The sequence below is a fragment of the Tenrec ecaudatus genome, chromosome 14, assembly GCF_050624435.1.
Source record: "Tenrec ecaudatus isolate mTenEca1 chromosome 14, mTenEca1.hap1, whole genome shotgun sequence".
Lineage (NCBI taxonomy): Eukaryota > Metazoa > Chordata > Mammalia > Afrosoricida > Tenrecidae > Tenrec > Tenrec ecaudatus.
In genome coordinates this window covers 34,460,269-34,479,865 of record NC_134543.1, presented here as the reverse complement: position 1 = coordinate 34,479,865, position 19,597 = coordinate 34,460,269, and the positions used below count along the sequence as shown (strand labels likewise).

The 19,597-nt window shown below is 53.9% G+C and overlaps 1 protein-coding gene across 1 annotated transcript in view; it reads left to right on the top strand.

Moving 5' to 3' along the window:
• SMOC1 (SPARC related modular calcium binding 1) overlaps positions 1 to 16,251 on the top strand; it is a 163,641-nt gene extending 147,390 nt beyond the window's left edge. The window contains exons 11-13 of the mRNA XM_075532192.1: positions 8,998 to 9,242; positions 15,289 to 15,342; positions 15,957 to 16,251. Of these exons, the coding sequence (XP_075388307.1) occupies positions 8,998 to 9,242; positions 15,289 to 15,342; positions 15,957 to 15,973 (316 nt within the window). The 3' untranslated portion in view covers positions 15,974 to 16,251. The remainder of the gene's footprint in view (positions 1 to 8,997; positions 9,243 to 15,288; positions 15,343 to 15,956) is intronic.
• Positions 16,252 to 19,597: the final 3,346 nt, after the last annotated feature.

Here is a 19,597-nt window from a genome sequence, read left to right as displayed (position 1 = left end):
GGAGGAGTATGATAGCGAGCCCGACCCAGGGGAAGGCACGTGGAAGCAATGGAGGGAGGGAGGACAGCTTATGATTGGGGTTATAGTGGGGAGGGGCAGGAGCTGAGGCTGTAAGAATGGGCAGGGCCCTTGAGTTACACCGGAGAACATGAGTCTGCTGTGGAGCAGATCAGATGGGCTCGTTTGAAGACTTCATCCTGCTGGCAGCATGGATGGAGGTGGGAAGGATACAGCATTCTCAGCTTGAGGAGTGATGAGCTCATGAACCACAATAGTGGGGGGAAGGGATGCTGCTTTACTGAAACTTTAATAACGATATCAGTAGGAGTTGAAGATGTAGGGAATGGAAATGAGGGTGGTGCCTACTCCCCATTCTTGACCTTCTAGCTTGATTGGGAGTCCCTAGGTGACTTGCAATCACTATGCATTGATAGATATTGGTGATAGGCATGCAAACGTTGGAAACAAACAGGAAGGAACGATAGTTGGAAAACATGACTTTGGTGGTAGAAAAATAGCCAAAGATCGCATGATAGAAGTTTGCAAGACCAACGACTTCTTTATAGCAGATACCTTTGCTAACAACACAAATAGTGACTATACACACACACTTCTTCAGATGAAATACACAGAAACCAATTGGACTACATCTGTGGGAAGAAATGATGGAGAAGCTCAATTTCAGATGTCAAAGTCAGGCCAGGGGCCCATTCATTGCTCCTATTGAAGCTGAAGAAACGGAGAGCCAAAAGATGACCTTGAGGCTATCTCACCTGAAGTCCGAGATGATCTCCCGAATGGATCTGATGCATTGACCACCGATGACGGAGGACCTGAGGAGCTGTGGGAGGACGTCAAGAACGTCTCGCATGAGCCAAGCTAAAGATCACTCAGAAAGACAGGTGAGAAAGAGAAGGTCGCCGTGGAGTCAAAAGAGACTCTGAACCTTGCTTTGAATCATAGAGTAGCTAAGGAAAATGCGAAGATGATGAAGTCAAAGTGCTGATTGGGAATTTTGAAAATGCAGCTGCGAAGGCAAATGTAAGAGCACTGTAATGGAAGGTGCGAAGATCTCGAGTTAGAAATCCAAAGAGGAAGAACACACCCAGCATGTCTTAAACCGAAAGAACTCAGGAAAAAACGCAAGCCTCGAATTGTCATCTTGAAAAATTCCAGGGGCACGATATGAAGCATCAAAAGAGGATGCAAAGCACACACAGAGTCACTGTACGAAAGAGGACTGGTCACTATTCAGCCATTTAAGGAGTTGGCCTCTGAGCAAGAACCAGTGGTACTGAAGGAAGAAATTCAAGCCGCTCTGAAAGCATCAGCCAAGACAAGGCCCAGGGAATGGGTGGAATACCAATGGAAAGGTTTCAACAAGCCGAGGAAGCACTGGAAGCATTCGCTTGTCTATCCCCAGAAATTTAGGAGACAGCCACTTGGTCAACTGACTGGAAGACATCCGTATTTGTACCCATTCTGAAGAAAGGCGACCCATTGGAATGTGCAAATTATAGAACAATATTACTGATATCACACTTGCTTAACATCATCCAACAATGGTTGCAAGCAGTACCTTGATAGGTTGTTGGCAGAAATTCAGGCCAGATTCAGAAAAGGATTTGGAACAAAGGATATCATTGCTGATGTCAGATGGATCTTGGCTGAAAGCCGAGAATGCCAGAAAGATGTTTACTTGTGTGTTATTGTCTATGTATGCTAAGGCGTTCTACTGTGTGGGCTATACCATACTATGGGTGCCCTTGAGAACAGGGATTCCAGAACATTTCATTGGCTCATGTGGAACCTACACATGGATCAGTAGGAAGTTGTGGGAACAGAACAAGGTAATGCTGCATGGTTTAAAATCAGCAAAGGTGTGTGTCAGGGTTGAATCATCTCACCATACTGATTCAATCTCTATGCTGAGCAAATAATCAAAGAAGCTGGATTATGTTAAGAAGAGTCTGTCAGCAGGATTGGAGGAAGGCTTATTAACAACCTGCAATACACCAATGACACAACTTTGCTTGCTGAAAACTCACAACTGGATCAATAGGTAACATCACAGTAAACAGAGAAACGATTGAAGTTGTCAAGAATTTTGTCTTGCTTGGATCCATAATCAATACTCATGGAAGCAGCAGTCAAGAGATCAAGGGGTGCATTGCATTGGGTAAATCTGCTGCACAAGCCCTCTTAAAATGTTGAAAAGCAAGGATGTCATTTTGAGGACTAAGGTGCACCTGGCCCAAGCCATGGTATTTTCAATCACCTCATATGCATGTGAAAGCTGGACACTGAGTGAGAACCGAAGAAGAATCATATGGACAGCTAAGAGAACAAGCAGATCTGTCTTGGAAGAAGTTCAGTCAGAATTCTCCTTGGGCGCAAGGATGGCCAGACTTTGTCTCATGTACCCTGGGCGTATTGTCAGGAGAGAGCAATCCTTGGAGACGGGCACCAGGCGTGGTAAAGTAGTGGGAAGTGGAAAAGAAGGAGACGTGACACAAGATGAGTGAACACACAGGTTGCAGTGGTGACCTCAAGCCGAAGAACGATGATGAAGATGGCACAGGGCCAGGCGGCGCTTTCTTCTGTTGTACGTAGGCTGGCTGTGCGCCGCAACCTCCCGAGGGCACCTGGCACAACAGATGACTCGCACGGCCAAGCACTTGGCTAATCACTAAAAACAGGCCATTCAAATCCACCTAGCAGTCCCTCAGAAGAAAGGGCTGGTGACCTGCTTCTGATGGACTACTCCTTCAAAATCTCTCAAGCACATCCTTACTCTCAGACACATGGGGTTGACATGAATCAGAACCAGGTTGATGGCAGCTGGGTTGGTGTGTTAGTCTGGGTCGAATTCATAGACACTCATGTGTATTAGAAAGAACTTTATATAAAAGAGTAATTGTATATTAAGAAAATATCCCAGCCCAGTCCAGATCAAGTCCATAAGTCTGGTATTAGCCCATAAGTCCAATACGAGTCTGTAAATTCCTCTTTAGATTCATGCAACACATGCAATGACGCCGAGTGCAGGAAGATCACAGCCCAGTGGCTGGAAAGTCCTGTGGATCCAGTGGTGGTGGAAGCATCTCAGCGTTGGTGTGGGTCTCCACAAGGCTCCTACAGCTCCAGGGCTCTGGCTGCCATCGGCATATTTCCATGTGGCTTGTCAACAGGAATGTCTCAAAGGGAGGTGAAGCAGAGAGAGCATGCCCCACCTCCAGGGAGGAAGATAGGAGGTCCAGGAATGCTCAGGAGAAGGCCATGCCCACACAGAGGCCTCATTGTTTATGACGTGATTGACAGGCTAGACTCCACCCCTTCACACGTTGACAGGAGATTATGTAACCTCCACAGTGGGTTTTTTTTTGCCTTTTGCTTTTAGTTTGATTTCGTGGAAAAGAGCAGTGCTGTGTCTCTTTAAAAGGTGGTACAGACGAAGTGCAACCACTTGGGAGGCTGCCCTGCACTCATTCTCAATGGACACGACTGGATGATGCAATTGTCCCCTGTAAGCCCTCCCACCAGACTCCAGGAGGCAGTGTTCACCCTTCGACTGGCCTCCGCCCGGCACATCCTGGTGTCCAGCAGTGCTTTGTCAATCCCAGAGGAAGATTGTTGAGATCCTAGCTGGCAAGGGACCCCTCTTCTCCCTGCATTCTTCTTTTGGGAAACCCGACTTGGATGGCGAATGTGGCCAAAGGGGAGCTGGGCTAAAGGAGCCGCCTGGTCCTTTATAGGGTGTCACTTCCCCGCCCCCAGGAGAGAACACTGGAAGTGTGGCTTTCTCCTTCCGGCCCAGTGTGGTTGCCCCTTGGTAGCTTTGCGAGGAAGAAGCTGGACTGTGGCTGACTTGGCCTCTCCTCGCACTCCCCACTGCCTAGTCTGGGGCCTCTGTCAAGCAGCTGGTGGGGCCTGGACCCAACTCCAGACGGGGCTTGGTTGGTCTGCTTGGCTTGGCTGGTGCAACCCGGGAAGCCTGCCTTTCCTTCTCTAAAACTGCTTGGGACAGCAGAATTGGGCCCAAAGATCTTGGTCTGGGCAGGCATCCTTGTGGTCCGCGGGTCTGGCTCTCCAACACTGCCGTGCAGCCAAGGCCTGGCAGGGCTGAGGCCGCCGAGGCACAGCTGAACGCTCTGGAGAAGGGCGGCACCTGTCGTCTCTGCATCTGGGAGACAACTCAGCCGGGGTTCGTCCAGAGGGGTCTCCACCCTGAGGGGTTTCCTCAGCCCTGGAGGCAGGAAGCAGTAAGTAGGCTGGCCACCAGAAAGGCCCAGAAGTAGGCCAGAGAGCAGAAGTTCACTGAACCTGGAATCTGGTATCATGTGGGTGTGTCTTTCGGAGTCCCTGGATGATACAAATGTTGGAGCACTCAGTGACAAACCAATACTTAGGCACTTCAGATCCACTCAGAGGAACCTTGGGAGAAAGGCCTGGCGGTCTGCTTCCCAAAGGCCCCAGCTTGGAAAACCTACAGGCACCATTCTGCTCTGCACATGGCAGTCCCGGGAGTCGGCTGCGCTGGGTTTGTTTGTCCTACGCTGGTCAAGGAAACTTGGCTCTTCTATGCCCAATGGGCCCCTTTAGTGGACGTGGAACCCCTCCCCCCCCCGCCCCCGAGCAAGGCCCATTGCATAGACAAGGGGATGCTGGTACAGTGGGCTTGAGGATTCATTGCATTGAACCCTCTAACTGGGGGTCCCCAACCTTTGAGCAGCTGTGTGTATCTCCGTCCTGGCCTCCGCCTGGTGTGCGCATAGGCTGTGGAGGCGCAAGGGCCAGATACCAGTGTCAGCCTCAAGCTGGGCCTACAAGTGGCAGGTGTGTTTTACAAGGATGTCCCTAAAACGTTGCAAGAGCTGGAGGCCTCGAGGGGGGTGGCTGGAAGGTCAGGGGGAGTGGGAAGCAGAACTTCCGCCTTCCCTTGCTCCAAGTATGTGGTAGGGGAGTCTAACAAGGATGGAAAGCACCCAGCAAAGATTACCCGAGAGATTTCTGGAAGACGTCTGGGGCGGCTTTCCTGCCCTGTCCCTGTCCAGCCCACCCCGGGAAGATCTCAGTTCACAGAGGTCCTCTGTGTGCATTTTGTACCTGCCCACTCTGGCCTGAGGTGAGAGTGCTGTGTAAGGGCTCCCAAGAGATCCCCGTCTTGATCCAAACCTGTGTTCAGCCCCGGGACTGAGGGCTGTTGCCCTGAGGTAGGGGGTTTCCACCACATGTCCTTAGGAGCTCCCTCTTTTCCTTGTTTATGTTTTGCTGGAAATGTAAGAAGTGGCCCCACACTCCTCCCAGCTGCTCTCTCATCTTGTTTCTTCTTGAAGAAGCTTCACGCTTAAATGATCTTCTGGCACCATCGCCAGAGTCCCCTTTCCTCAAGATCAGAAGTTCTTAGCTGGATTCACGGACTTCAGGTGGGATGGAAGGAGCCCGTGAGTCCTCCAGAATCGGAAGCCTTCCGCGTCTGTGCGTGTGTCCCTTGAGAGAGACGGCAGCCTTATTTAGATTCTCAGAGATTTCCCAAAACCCAACCCAACCCAAGCCCCAAGCCCCTCACTCCTGTGAAGTCGGTTCCAACTCACAGCGACCGGATAGGACCATTCCTTTGAGTTTCCAAGACTGTGACTCCTGCTGGGAGCCGAAAGCCCCGTCTTCCTCCCTTGGAGAGGCTGTTGGTTGGGAACTGCTGACCTTGCAGATCGCAGCCCAACATGTAACCACTAGGCCACCGAGGCGCCTCCAGAAGGGGGCAGGAGCTTCTAAAATGAAGAAAGGCTGGCGTTGGAGGCATTTGGAGCTTGGGTTGGTTGCCAAGGGGGTTGAGTTTCAAAGCAGGAGCCTCGGCTTGGCCAGGTGTCCCTGTAAAGTGGGGGCTCTCTTACTTGGCGGGGCTTTCCTGACACCCTAGCAACTAGGACGCGGAGAGCACTGTGCTGGCTGTGAGGGAGTGGGAAGCAGGACCCTCAGCCTCCACTCGTTCCATGGACTGGCTCGGCCCCAGGGAAGACTGTTGGCTCCAGAGGTGTCTTAGGGAACCCTGAAACCCAGCTTGAGAGGATCCAGAGGTGTCCCCTGCTGCTCTCTCTGGGGGTCAGATCAGGAGGCAGGGTGGGCAGGCAGAAGTTAGGACTGGTGGCTGCTCTGTGCTCGGGTCCCGCAGAGGGGACAGCCTGGTCCCCCTCCAAGGCAGACAGGGGGAGTCAGCATGAAGGGAGCAGGAACCAGGTGATGACCGGCGTCTGACAGGAAGGAACTGCCAAGGAGGGAGAAGAATTGTTTGTGGCTCTGACGGGAGCCCAGAGGAAGGTGGGGAGGGCTCGAGCCTGGAGCTGCTGAAAACTGGACAGGCGGGAGCAGGGCGCGTGGTGGAGGGAGCGAGCCTCCCCTGGCAGGGTGTCTGGGCAGGATGACCTCATCCCTTCCCTCTGACTGGGGCTTTATTATTCCAGGCTCTAGGTAGACATGACGCGATGCTGAACCTAAAGGTGAAAGAAGAGCCACGTGCTTGTACCCTGGGGCTCTCATGGTCCCCTGGTGGGAGAAGCAGAGTAGGCAGGCTGGGCTTAGAAATGCTGGGCTGCACCCAACGGGAGATGCCTTCCTGGGGTCTCCCTTATCTCTCCCCCCACCCCGGCCAGCACCGTCCTCACGTAGAGAGGAAGGCAGAGGCAGGTAGGACTCTTCAAGAAGAGGCTGGCTCCTCCCTGGCTGCACACCCAACATCCCTGATCAAGCTGCATTCTGCTTGTCCACCGGGTGTGCCCTGCAGGACAGGCTGGGAGAGAGGGCCCGGCCGGTAAAAGAAACCACCGGACCAGTTACCAGTCGAGTTGACTCCACTCGGAGAGACCTCATGAGTAGAACTGTGATTCAAAGCATTTTCAGCGGCCGAGTTTTCAATAGATGACCAGGCTTTTCCTCCAGGGGGCCCTCGAGGGACTCAGCCTGCAGGCTCTTGGCCAGCAGCAGCCAGCGGGGTAGCCGTGCGCACCCCCCGGGGCGATCGAGCGAGACCAGAAGCACCAAGTGCCGTGTCTTCTCAGAGAAAACTGTGAGCTCACGCTGCATCGCGCCATGCCTGTTTCACAGAGCTGTCAGCCACAACAATTTCCCACAAACCAGAGGCAGAAGGTGGACCCCACTGTTTCCTCTCATACCTTCCCCAGCTCCTCCTTGGGCTACGCCTGCAAGCAGACAGGCCCATGAATTGTGCCTTCTTTGGATCAGGACTCGCCAGGAGTCAGAGGGCCAAAAGGAACATGTCAAGGTGGAAACCCATCCATTAGGCATCCCTGGACTTTTTCTGTAGCGAAACGGCTTCTCTCTTAAACTTGGAGGCCACATAGCGGGGAGAAGGGGAGGCAATTTGCTGGCTTCTTCGTAGGGAGATTTCAGAGGTGGGAGACTCCCTGCTAAGCCCTGGTGGTACAGTGGATATGCATTGGGTTGCAAGGTCAGCAGTTCTAAACTACAGGCTGTTCCTTGGGAGAAAGATGGGACTTTTTACTACCCCAAAGAGTTACAGTCTCAGAAACTCACAGGGTCAGTTTGTCTGATAGAGTTCTACTTTGTCTGATAGAGTCTCTCTGAGTCATTGTGGCACCTTGGCAGTGAGGAAGTCACCCTTCCTGCTAGGAAACTCAGCAAACACCAGAGAAAGGACATTGGCATGTGTCTTGACTATTTCTCTTCTTCAGGATGCACCGAGGAGCACGGACCCTCCGGTCTGGTGCCCCTGCATGACAATGAGCCCGACTTTCCTCTTCGCCCTGCTTCAGTCTTGGGCGGTCCACCTGGGCCCTGCAGACCAAGCCTTTGAATGTATGGGGTTCCTGGCTTCACCCTCTTGCCCTTCCCAAGGGGAACTGGCCCAGGAACTTGACCCCATGTGTCTCAAGGGCCTTCACTCAGCGCCACGCCCTCGAGCCCTGGCTCCTGGGACTCCACCCTTCTAGTTGAAGCAACTGCTCTAGAAGAGCGCTTTCTATGTTTTTAGGTATTAGTCATCAGCCTGAATCCTTTGGGGACAAGGTGTAGCACAGATGAGTCAATAAGATGGGGCGGGCAATGTGTACCGTTATACATGTGAACACGGAACTTTGGGATTTGCGCGCGCGTGTGTGTGTGTCCGCAGACACATGTTAACAGCCCCTCTGGGCAGCCCTTTAGGAAGAACCCTTGTTCCGCGAGTCCAGCCTTACTCGGCACAATCACCCCAGTCCTCCCGACTCACTTCCTTAGGTCTGGGGCTTGCTAACTTTTTGAACCTCCACGGGTGCCCACCCCAATTGCCTCCTTCTCCCCATTTCTACCGCACGAGGGTCCCTGGCAGCAATAACCCCGGGGTCCGTCGCAGTTTATGTCTGGCTGTCACCAAGTGTCTTCGTGAGTTTGGGTTTGGCCTCACAGGGACGGTGAATACCTTGAGGTCCAGGGCTCCGCCTACCCTGGACACCCTCCCAGCACCTGGCCTGCTACTGGGTGTGTACGGTGGGAGGAGAAAGGGCTCCTGCAGTGCTGGGCACGGACAGTCCTTCCCCATCCTCACGGGCATTCACAAGGGCGCTTGCACGTGTGTGAGTAGCAGCTTGCCTAACAGGGCACACTAGTCCAGGGGCACCGTCTGGAGCCCAAATGTGGTTTTCTCAGGTCCCTGTCTGTGCGCAGACTGATCAACGTCAGCCAGACGTCTTGAGCACCCACCTCGTCCCAGCATGCTCCTGGCTATCTGTAGCAGTGAGGCTGTTGCACCTCTTAAAAGGTCACCCACTTTGGAACTCTCAAGAAACGAATCATCTAATCTTACCGTTCATGTTGGAGAGCCTTTCTCAGCCTGCTTCCCTCACAGGCTGAGAAAGTCTGGGAGGTCTTCGGCCTGCATCCCTCCGGAGCCACCTCTCTGTGGGGAGAATCTCGGTGGGAGGCACGCTTCCTGTAAGACCCTAAGCAGTGATCCCTGGGTTGGGGTGTCTGTCTGTGACCCAGGTTCGCTGAGCCAGACCCCAGCCACACCCTGGAGGAGCGTGTGGTGCACTGGTACTTCAGCCAGTTGGACAGCAACGGCAGCAGCGACATCAACAAGAGGGAGATGAAGCCCTTCAAGCGCTACGTGAAGAAGAAAGCCAAGCCCAAGAAATGCGCCCGGCGTTTCCCCGACTACTGTGACCTCAACAAGGACAAGGTCATTTCTCTGCCTGAACTGAAGGGCTGCCTGGGTGTTAGCAAGGAAGGTGAGTGTTCTGTCCTATGCTCCTGAGCCTACCTGGGAACAGGGCTCAAAAGTTCCCCTAATAAATGATACTCATCCCTGATAATCGACACTTCATCTATTTCCTGGTGGGGGGGTGTTATGCTTGGGATAAGGACGGGGCTTTCTGCTCCGTAAAGAGTTACAGTCTCAGAAACCCTCAGGAGCCGTTTTACCCTCTTCTATCGGGTCGCTGTGAGCGATGGCAGCGGGGTTAGTTTGGATTCATTTGATGTTATGGTTTGTACAGGGTGTCAAAGCAGTGATGGAATTGACTGCTAAGGTTGCTATCCTTAGATGGGCTACTGAGAGGATCGTTATTAAGCCAGTAATTACATGCCTTCTGATAAATGCTATTAGAATGTATTAGTTAGGCTAGGCTAGGTTGCTATCTCAAATAGGTCCATACATGTAATGACAGCCCAGTGGAGTTTTTTGGTCGTGTCCATATATCATAGTGAAGCATGGTGCCAGGTGGTGGTGGTGGTGGTGGTGGTGTGTGTAAGATCTTAAATCAGCTGAGAGGACAGGCAATCTTGGGAAGCTTTGTGAGGGAAGTGAGATCTAAACCAGAAGCCAGTAATCCAGGGATCTGATCCTGTCCATGGCTGGTTTCTGCATGGCTCATGAGCTAAGCCTGCTTTAGCATTTTAAAACAATTGGAATTAAAAGCACAAGAATATACCACAGAGACTATCTACGACTCACAAAACCTACACAGCTCGCTGTCTGGCCGTTTAGAGGGTCCCTGCGAGTTGGCACCCCCTTGACAGCAATGGGTTTGGTGTGGGATCCCCAATAGGGAAAGCTTGCCCAGAGCTGGCGGCCGACACGACCCGGGGATGAGTAGCCATTGGCTAAGCAGGGGGTAAGAGGCAGGAAGAGGGCTTTAAATGGAAGCAAATGAGATATGGAGACCTCGAGCGAAGGAAGCAGATTTCTAGAAGAACCTGAAAGGTGCTCCCGTGACTGACGTGGGAAAGTGGCAGGAGAGGCTCTTAGCAGGGCTGTGGAAAGCGTCATAGGGATTCAACCAGAGACCTGATCGGATCCGCTGTGCTTCAGTTTTTCAGCTGACTGTATAACAGTGAGTAGGAAGTGATCAAGCCCGGGTCCTGGGGAGACAAAACCTCACCGTTTGGGTGAGAGGCCATGAAAAAGGCATTAAGGGGGGATATGCGGGGATCGAGTGAAGAGACAGAGACTGTGCAGCTTAGAGGGAAAGATCAACTTCAGGACTCGGTGACGGGGTGCACAGAGGGACTGAGGCCGCATTCACCGAGATGGGCTCTGGGGAGGAAAGGGCTGGAGGTCTAGCTGGCAGGAGGAGGGAGTACAGGGAGGGCAGCCTCAACACGTGGTATAGGATGCGCCCATGGAACCAGTGGGTCTGTAGCCCGGGTGAAGTTGCAGGCTTATTTGCATGACGCCTGCTTATTTGAAATGGAGGTTTCTCGAAGAGGCCGCAATTACCTGGGAGAGGCGTTTCTTTGTTGTAACTCTGGTATCGGTGTGAATCCCAAATCTCTCCTGGTTGACGTGAGCCCAGTGCGCCTCAGCGTGCAAGATGGCTGGTTGCTCACAGCATCCAGCCTTAGGTGCGGTCCACTCCCTTGCTGGGCTCCGGCCTGGGGCCTGCGACACAGGGTGAGTTACTGCATCGCTCTGCGCTCCCTGTCAGATGAACGTGACAGATCCCGTCTTTTAAATGACTGAACCTGGAGAAAGATTCTTAGCGACTTTAAAATAAATTCCGGGCGCAGTCCTTCTGGCCAACGAGAGACCATAGTACGGAGTTCCCAGACCACGGCGCAGCGCGGCAGTCCCGGCCCTGGCTCTCCCTGCACCGCGTGCACCCATCCCGTGTTTCCGTTTCTTTACGTGTATAGTGGGAAGAAGAGAGCAGTACCTGTCCCATAGGGAGGTTGTGTTGATCAAGTAGAGGGAAAAAAATGCTATCCATTTATCATCATGCCATCAGGTAACACCCAATGTTTATTTTCAGTCTTCTTCACAGGATCCCGCTCCCTGCCTGCCAATAGTACTAGTAAACGGCATTGCGATCTCTTTTCCTGATTCCCACTTAAAGCCGTGGGCTGTCTTGTCTGGCTGAGTCCTAATGTCCAGCAGCGTCCAGGCCACCTGGCAGCAGCTTATTAAGTCCTCGTCGAATGAATGTATGAAGAGGTGGCAACATGATGCTTAGCAGCCTTGGCTTCTGTGTTCATTTGGGCAGCGGACCAACACGGGGAGAGACCAACACAGGGAGTTGTCCTAGGACAACTCATGGCTGAGGGAGAGATGGGGTCACAGAGGGTGACAGGGACTCTGACCTCATTTCCCCTTCCCATGCTGATGGTCCAGGGCTGCACAGCGCCCGGTGCGGTGGCCATGGTGTGGGGAGCCCAGGCTTGTTTGGAAGCCTTGCTAGGCCTGGGGCCTGAAGGAGGCCGCAGGGAGAACTGCAGACCTTGAGTGCTGAGAGTTGTGATGTTCCTCCCAGCCGGCCTGGCCCGGCCTGGCCCAGCCCAGTCCGACAGGTTTCAGTTCTGAATGACCATACTAGCTTTGCCTAAGAGGGCCCTTGGTGTGTTGAGGTGCAATTGTCATTTTTCTTGGCCCAGTACCTTCAACCCATCCCTCTGACCTCCTTCATCCCAAAGCTGAGACCCGGGGTCCCAGAGACCTCTGGGACCAGTGTTGACTCCTGAATGAAAGCCATGGCTAGCGTGCCTGTGTTGAAGTATTTGTGTGTGTGCCTGCATGTCTGTGTGTGTGCCTGTGTGTGCCTGCATGTCTGTGTGTGTGCCTGCATGTCTGTGTGTGCCTGCATGTCTGTGTTTGTGCCTGCATGTCTGTGTGTGCCTGCATGTCTGTGTGTGTGCCTATGTGTGCCTGCATGTCTGTGTGTGTGCCTGTGTGTGCCTGCATGTCTCTGTGTGCCTGCATGTCTGTGTGTGCCTGCATGTCTGTGTGTGCCTGTGCACATGCCTACTTGTTTATTGGTGTGTGCAAATGTCTGTGACCATGTGTGTGCATGTCTGTGTGCACATGTGTCTGTGTACCTGTCTGAGTGTGCATCTGTGCACGGGTCTGGATATCTCTGGAAACTTGTCTGTGTGCTCACGTGCGCATGATCCATGCCTATGTGTACACACGTGTCTATGTAGGTGCATGCGAGTGGAACATTCAGAGAAGGGATTACACAATGGGAGGTGGAAGGAGCCTCCATGGATTTCAGGAAGGTGAGGAAACTGAGCAGAGTGAGCCTCCCTCACTCCTTGTCTACACCCCCCACACGACACCCTACTTTAGACTCCTAGAATCTTCGAGCTGGAAGGCTGCTTAGATCCCCTACTCCATTCTGCAATTGAGGAGCCTGGGCTCAGCGAGATACATCTCTGCTAGCATGGGAGGCAACCTCAGGATTCCCAGGCCAGACCGCTGTCCCTCCCATGAGAAAACCTCCAGAGGGTCTGAAAATGGTCCTTTGTGTGAGCGGACAACCTTACTTGCTTGACGGAGGCCAAGGAAGATCAGGATAAATGGTGACTCCCCAGTAGCAGATCTAGCCAGGGGATGGTGTCAGCAGGCGTAGTTGTGGGGGAAGGGCGCCTGCAGAATGAACTGCTACTGTGAGTCACAGCAGAGGCAAAGGTGGGGAACCCAGATCACCCCCTCCTCTAGTGCAGAGGGGCTTTGGGTAAGAGTCAGAGAGGCCTGGCTTTCACCTCGGTTCTGCCACTGATTCGCTCTGTCACGGTTAGTAAGCTCCCTAAGCCCTGAGCTTCAGTTTCCCCTTCTGCAAAACTGGAAATGATCTTGCACACCTGTTAGGGTGGTGGTGAAGACTGAACGAGGCAAGGTGTGTGAAGGGCTTGGGATAGTCCCTAGGGCATGTGACATGCACAAAAGAAATCATTATTCATGGAAGAACACGCTCACGGGCTGACGACATGACAGAGAGCTTCCCTCGACCCCAGCCCCCCGGGAGAGGCGGAAAAGCCACTGGAGTAGATGGTGTGTAGCAGGGATTGGAGCCCCTGGAGGTGGGCTATCTGGCGTCATGTGGTGCCCTCTGGTGGGCCAACAGGGGCTTGCACACCAGGTGGGGTCCATGGGAGTGAGAGAAGTCAGACCTGGAGCTTGGGGCAGAGCGTAGCTTTGGGTTTCAGGCACCGGGTTTGGGGGAAAAGATGCCACCAGAGCACAGTAGCATGTGCCCTCCACCACCGCAGCCACCGCATGAAGAGGTCAGACCCAGCTTCGACCCAAAGGAAGAGCCTCTTTCCCGCCCGGTGCCAGGGTGGAGGCTAGTTGCCACAAGACTTTCCCGTTCAGTTGCTCCAGGCTGCTCCTGTCCTCTTGTCCTCTCGGTGGCTCTTCCTCCCCCTGCACTCCAGGGTGTGAATGCGCAACCAGGGTGTCCGGAGGCAGGCAGCTCAGGAGTGAATTGTGCATTACTGCAAAACCACTATGCCATCTGGGCCAGCTTGAATCAGGCCTCCAAGCCTCCACTTCCCCATCATGCCCTGGGGAGCCAGCCTGACTGCCACAGAAAGGCACAGAAAGGCTGCCAGGGCGCAGGACAGGGAAGGAGACTCGCTGCCAGCCGTCTGCAGTGAGAACTAGGTACGCTGGCCCCCGGATTGCTGGTGGGTCTTCTTCTGGAAGGCCTAGATGTTTCTGACTGTCCCTAAGAGAATCAGCTCTGCGGCAGGTGGGAGGCGCAGAGGCAAGATGGGATTTGGAGCTGCCTGGCCAGGGGGGACTGCCACTCTGGTTCCAAGTTTGTTTCCCTGTGTGTAGAACTGGACACAGCAATAGTTAAGAGTTTCGCCCACAGGTAGTTATGGAGACGGCCCGGGACCAGCGGAGGTTGGTCCCATCATGTGTGGGGTCAGTAGGAGTCAGCTGACAGTGGCAGTCGACGACACAGGAGGACTGCCTGGTCATGCTCATCTCCCCTTTCCCAGGCCAAAAGGAATCTTGTCTTGACTGGGGGTGGGGGTGGTGGCGGCAGCTGTGCACTTGGAGCTGGGGCTTCCTACCATGCTGGATGGACTGGGTTCCACAGCCCTTGGTCCCTCTCGGAGCTGCCCTCCCACCTCCACCAGTGAATCCTCATGACCTGATCAGGGACATCCGGGTCTTCACTCCCTTCTATGGAGGGACCAGAGAGGTGCCAGGGCATGCACAAAGTCACACCAACCTTGAGGGTCCCAGAGAGCGGGCCCACCCCACCCTGCCCCTCCTGTAGGACCCAGCCAGATACTGCCGGAGCTAACACAGCCAGGCCACAGAACAGCGCAGCCCCCTCTGGGCAGGGACAGGTTTAGCAGCAGTCCTGGGAGCTCCTGTAGGGTCCTTACATGCTCTGGGCCACTGTTTCTGGGTCTGGAAAGGGGAGGGGCGAAACCAACTGATGGCCCAGATCCTTCCCAGCTCGGATTCTGTGACTGGGGGATCAAGAGCCCAGAAAGTGATGCAAGCCTCCTCCAGTGCCAGAGCCCATCTTAGCTAAGATCTGAGGGTCCCCCAGGGAGCCCGGCAGGGACCTGGCTTTATAGAAAGAAGATTGAAAAAGAACCTCACTGGCATCAAGTCAATTCTGACTCAGAGAGACCTCTGGACAGAGTAGAACTGCCCCTGTGGGCTCCCAAGACGGTGAATCTATACGGAAGCAGAAAGCCTCAATCTATATGGAAGCAGAAAGCCTCATTTTGGTCTCACAGAGGAGCTGGTGCGTTCAAACCACTGACCTTGTGGTGAGCCACCCGACACGGAACCCACTAAGCCACTTGACGGAAAATAGACTGTGTTTAAAGGTGTTGGCGCCCCCAGGTGAACTAGGGCCAGCAATGTCTACACAGTATGAAGCATGACCACAAGCCCCTGGCCCTTTCTCATCTGTAACCTTCATTTGAAGGGGTAGAGGGGGCAGGGCGTAATCGAGGAGGTAAAGGAAAATCTCTGTCAGTTCCCTGGGTCCAGGTGGCCCAAATGACATCTGTCCCTCTTTGTTACAGGTGGTCACCTTGGCAGCCTCCCTCAAGGGAAACGAGCCAGCCCCAACACATTCAGTAAGTTCCCTTCTCTCTCAGGCGTCCGCTGCAGGCCCAGAGGCCCAGTGCCACTTTGCTTTGCTCGTGCTGTGGGAGGGCAGGCGTGGAGGGGGCAGGGGTGGAGGACTGGAGCTGAGAGGTTGCCCCAATGACTCAGACTCCCATCGCCATCCTTTGACAAGGAGACAAGACAATGACTGGGCGAGAGCTAAAAGGACCCTGCTGCCCACGCCTGTGAACGAGCCCCTATCACTCCGGCCCCCCTCGAAAGGCTGGCACCCTGGGGCAGTGTGCACAATCCCCAGCCTGTGCTTCCTGGGCAGATGCTCTTACGCAGAATATCAAGCGTATCTCACTTCACCGTGACGCCTCCCAGTGGCAACAGATGGGCTGTCAAACGTGGACTGAGTCCAAAGTCTCGGCGACACGCTCCCCACTGCAGCCCCTAGGGAGTAAACTCAGACCACCAAGGGAAGCCTCACTGCCTTCTCGTCAAAGCCGGCGCATAGCAACCTGATAGGACGGGAAAGGCTGCCCTTGGGGGAAAGGATGTCTACTGCTTGATTTCTCATAAACCCGGCTCTAACGTCTTCCTCTCTGTTCCCTCCCATCTCTGTGCCCCTCCCCCCCAGTAGGAAGCCTTGTCTAAGAGGCAGAGAACCCAAGGGAAGATGGAGAGAGCCGGGGGGCAGACAGGATGGATCTTCAGAAACCCGACCTTCCAGGTTGCCCGAGGCCCAGACACATCCACGTAACACGAGGGGCGCCCGCGTGCTTGCACTTTGAATGACTCTCACTTGCGTGTTGTGTTTCTGGTCTCGTTGGGCAACGCCAGTATCTAAATGCCGCCGCGGGAAAAGGACCGGGAAGAAGAACTGTGTATTCTGGTATTTTGAGTTTTTGGATTCGGCTACTGACGACTGTAGTTTATTGGGGCGGGCTGGGGTGGGGGGCGTGGTTGGGGTTAAGAAGAAAGAGATTTATACGCTGTATATAAATATATATGTAAATTGTACAGTTCTTCTGTACAGGCGTTGGCATGGCTGTTGGTGTCTTCTCATCTCTATCCCTGCGTGGAGGGTGGGGATTCGGGACGTGGGATCCAGCTTTCTAGAACCCAGGGCTCCATCCCCAGCCCACCTCTAGGCTTCCTAGATCCTGGCCCTCATGCCCGTGCAGCTGTGAGCCCGGCAATGACCCCAGGGGCTCCCCGGGTCCTTTTCAGATAGGGGCGGTGGTGCTCCACACTTAACTGCCACAGCCGGCAGGCCACTTTCTCTGAGAAAGGTTGGGCTGGGGAGCAGGGAGGGGGCTCCAGATCTTATGGGTGTCTGCCGCAGGTACCAGTTCTCCCATGTGTTCCAATGCACCAGACCCCCAGGTGGCCTGTAACCCGCAGGCACACCAGTATCTCAGTGACTCATGGAGCAAATGAGCCCTCCAAGGATCTGCAGTAGATTGATTTAATCCGGTTGAAAATCCACTCTGCACAAAGCACCATGCTAGGCAAAGATGAAAGAGACACATAGTAGGACCTCTGACTACGTAGATGCTCCATATCAGTGTCGTCCGGAGGGGTCAGAGGACAGAAAGTCTGCGTTGGCATGCGCAGTGCCAACAGGAGAGCCGCTGACCTGAGAAGACATCTCGCCCCCCTGCAAGTCCGCCCACGGGACTTCCCGAGACGGTCCTGCTAAGACTGCCATCCTCAGTGGTCGGTCCGAGTCTGAGGGAGCTGGGTCAGCCCGGGGTTAGTCACGCCACCATCGTCGTGTTCTTAAGCCCCACACTGAAGTTCTCTCTGCTCCCTCAGATTTCCTCTTGGATGTGAAAGCTGTCGGCCCATTCCAGAAGTAAGATTAATCTTGAGTCTCTCTACTGCTGCCTCTCCCGAAGTGTTCGGATAAGAGTCCAACGATGGCAGGATCTAGGCCCAGCTTTCGAGATGTTGTACAAGGCACCAGGGTGGGCCGTCCAGAACTTCTGGTCCGAGGCACGTCTTCCTCTGCCCAGATAACGGAGCCCCTTCACTCAGAGAGCAATAGCTGCCCTGGTGCCTCTTCCTGTGAACGGTTCCGGGCAGCAAGGGAGGCCTGTTAGCCCAGAACGGTGCCCTCGTGGGACTGCGCTCGGAGCGTCTGTTCCCATGAGCATCCGCCGTGGCTGACTGGTTTCCCATTTGAGGTCTAGAAGCAAGTGCCCAGTGGAGAGAGAGAGAGAGAGTCTTCTCTGTATGGGCCTGATGGGACCTCAGGTTCTAGCAGGTTCTAGATGTTCAGGCGACGGTTCTAGAGTTTTTCAGGGCCCCGCTAGGCTTGATAAGGCAGAAAGTGCACCCTCCCCTGTTAGTGGGACCAGAGAGTTTAGCATGCTGACCTGGGTGGGCCTAGCAGCAGATCCAGCCCCCTTTTCTGGCCTCGAGGCGCCTCCTTGCAGATGTTCAGTCTTCCCCAGGCGAATCTTTCCACCCTCACCTACGTGTAGGCTGTTTTGTGGTTTTCCTTTGTGAGGGAGGGAGGGCAATCTATTTGTAGTTCGTTTTATAAAAAAATAAAAATGGGTAAACTTGGGTGCTCTTGCCTCTTCGTTCCAGTGACTCCCTCTGACTCCCGGGAAGGCCTCATCCCTCGAAGGTTGAGTCATTCCCCCTGGCCTGGGGAAGTGCCCTCTCTTCTCAGACCCTAGGTACAGATGTCCTCAAACTGCGCCCCGCGGGCCACATGCGACCCACCGAGGACACTTATCCGGCCCACCGGGTGTTTTTGCCCCCGTTTGATTTTTTACTTCAAAATAAGATATGTGCAGTGTGTATAGGAATTTGTTCCTATTTTTTTTTTTTAAAACTATAGTCCAACAGGTCTGAGGGACAGTGAACTGGCCCCTGTTTAAAAAGTTTAAGAACCCCTGCTAGGACATCTGAGTTGCTGTGAAAGATGTCACGTCCAGCCACAAGGTGGCCACAAGGTGGCACTGTGGTCTACATTGAGGGCCCCACCCTCCCTAGGGCCCCACCCTCCCTCTCCCGGGGTTCTTGTACCCTGCAATCCCTCTTCCTTACAGCTGCCCCCAGAGTTCCCCCTCCCAGTTTCCCCATCACTGGAATGCAGGGAATATTGCTGACACTGCTTTGGGGGTGCAGTGAGGACTCATTCCATAGCTACTGGAGGATTAGGTTACATTGACCCTAATCCAGATTATAAAACCCTAGGCTGGGGACCAGCCATGAGCAGGGTCAGACCCCCAGTAAGGGGTCACATGGCTGTGACCCTGTTGTGTGGGGGACATACTCAGGCAGAAGCTGTTGGGGTCATTGGCAGAACTAGAGGACGTGAGGGCGGAGATTGGCAGAACTAGAGGACTTGAGGGCGGGGATTGGCAGCAGGGGCAGGGCTCTCTCATATCCACTACCAACAGCTGCAGTGCCCCTCGGCCTTCCAAACCTCAGTGAGTGGGACCGCAGACCTGTCTTCTCATGGCTTCGCATTTCCATCCCAGGCAGCCCGTCTTCTCTCCGTTGCCCTTACATAGGCGAAGAGCTGGGCCGGCTCCAGGTGGCCATGGTTGTAGAGGTAAGAACAGGGGAGCTCGAGGCATCTGCAGTGGTCTGTCAAGCTTGTTTGGAAGGGGCACGGATCATTGTGCTCACGTGTCAATGGCCGAGACAAAGAACATGGCCCACTTACCTGGAAGGCCGGTCAGAACGGGAAGATTTGGCGACTCGCTCAAATATCAGGTGCAGCGAACACTGCCTTGACTGTCAGAGTAAACCATCTTCTAACAACCGCAGGGTCCGTAGGTGCAACTGTACATTTATAACATATAAAGATCATAGTAAAGTCAGAAGATGGGAGAGATAGGAGAAGAATAAAGGAGTCAGACACACTTCATGGTAGCATGCTCACCTCTGGGACAGCCGTGATCTCAGCAGCCAGGTCTGAGCAGCGATATTTGAGGTAGCCATAAGGCATGCATATTCAGTCGTTACATACGTCACAAGGTGGGTGGTAACCACAGTAAAGTTCCTGAGCTCACAGGTGAGGACACCTAATACCCGCATTGGGAGAAGGCATGAGGGAGGGGCGGATGGGTGCCGCAGCTGGAGGCGGTAACAAGAATGTCCGCTTCTACAGGGAGACAGAATCAACCATGTGCTACATTAAGGCAGCCCAGCTGGAGTTAGGGGAGAATCGGTGGGAATGATCTTTAAAGCAGGATCATGTATTTGGACTTTATCTCTAACTTACCAAAGTGGCGGCTTTCCCACCTTGGAACC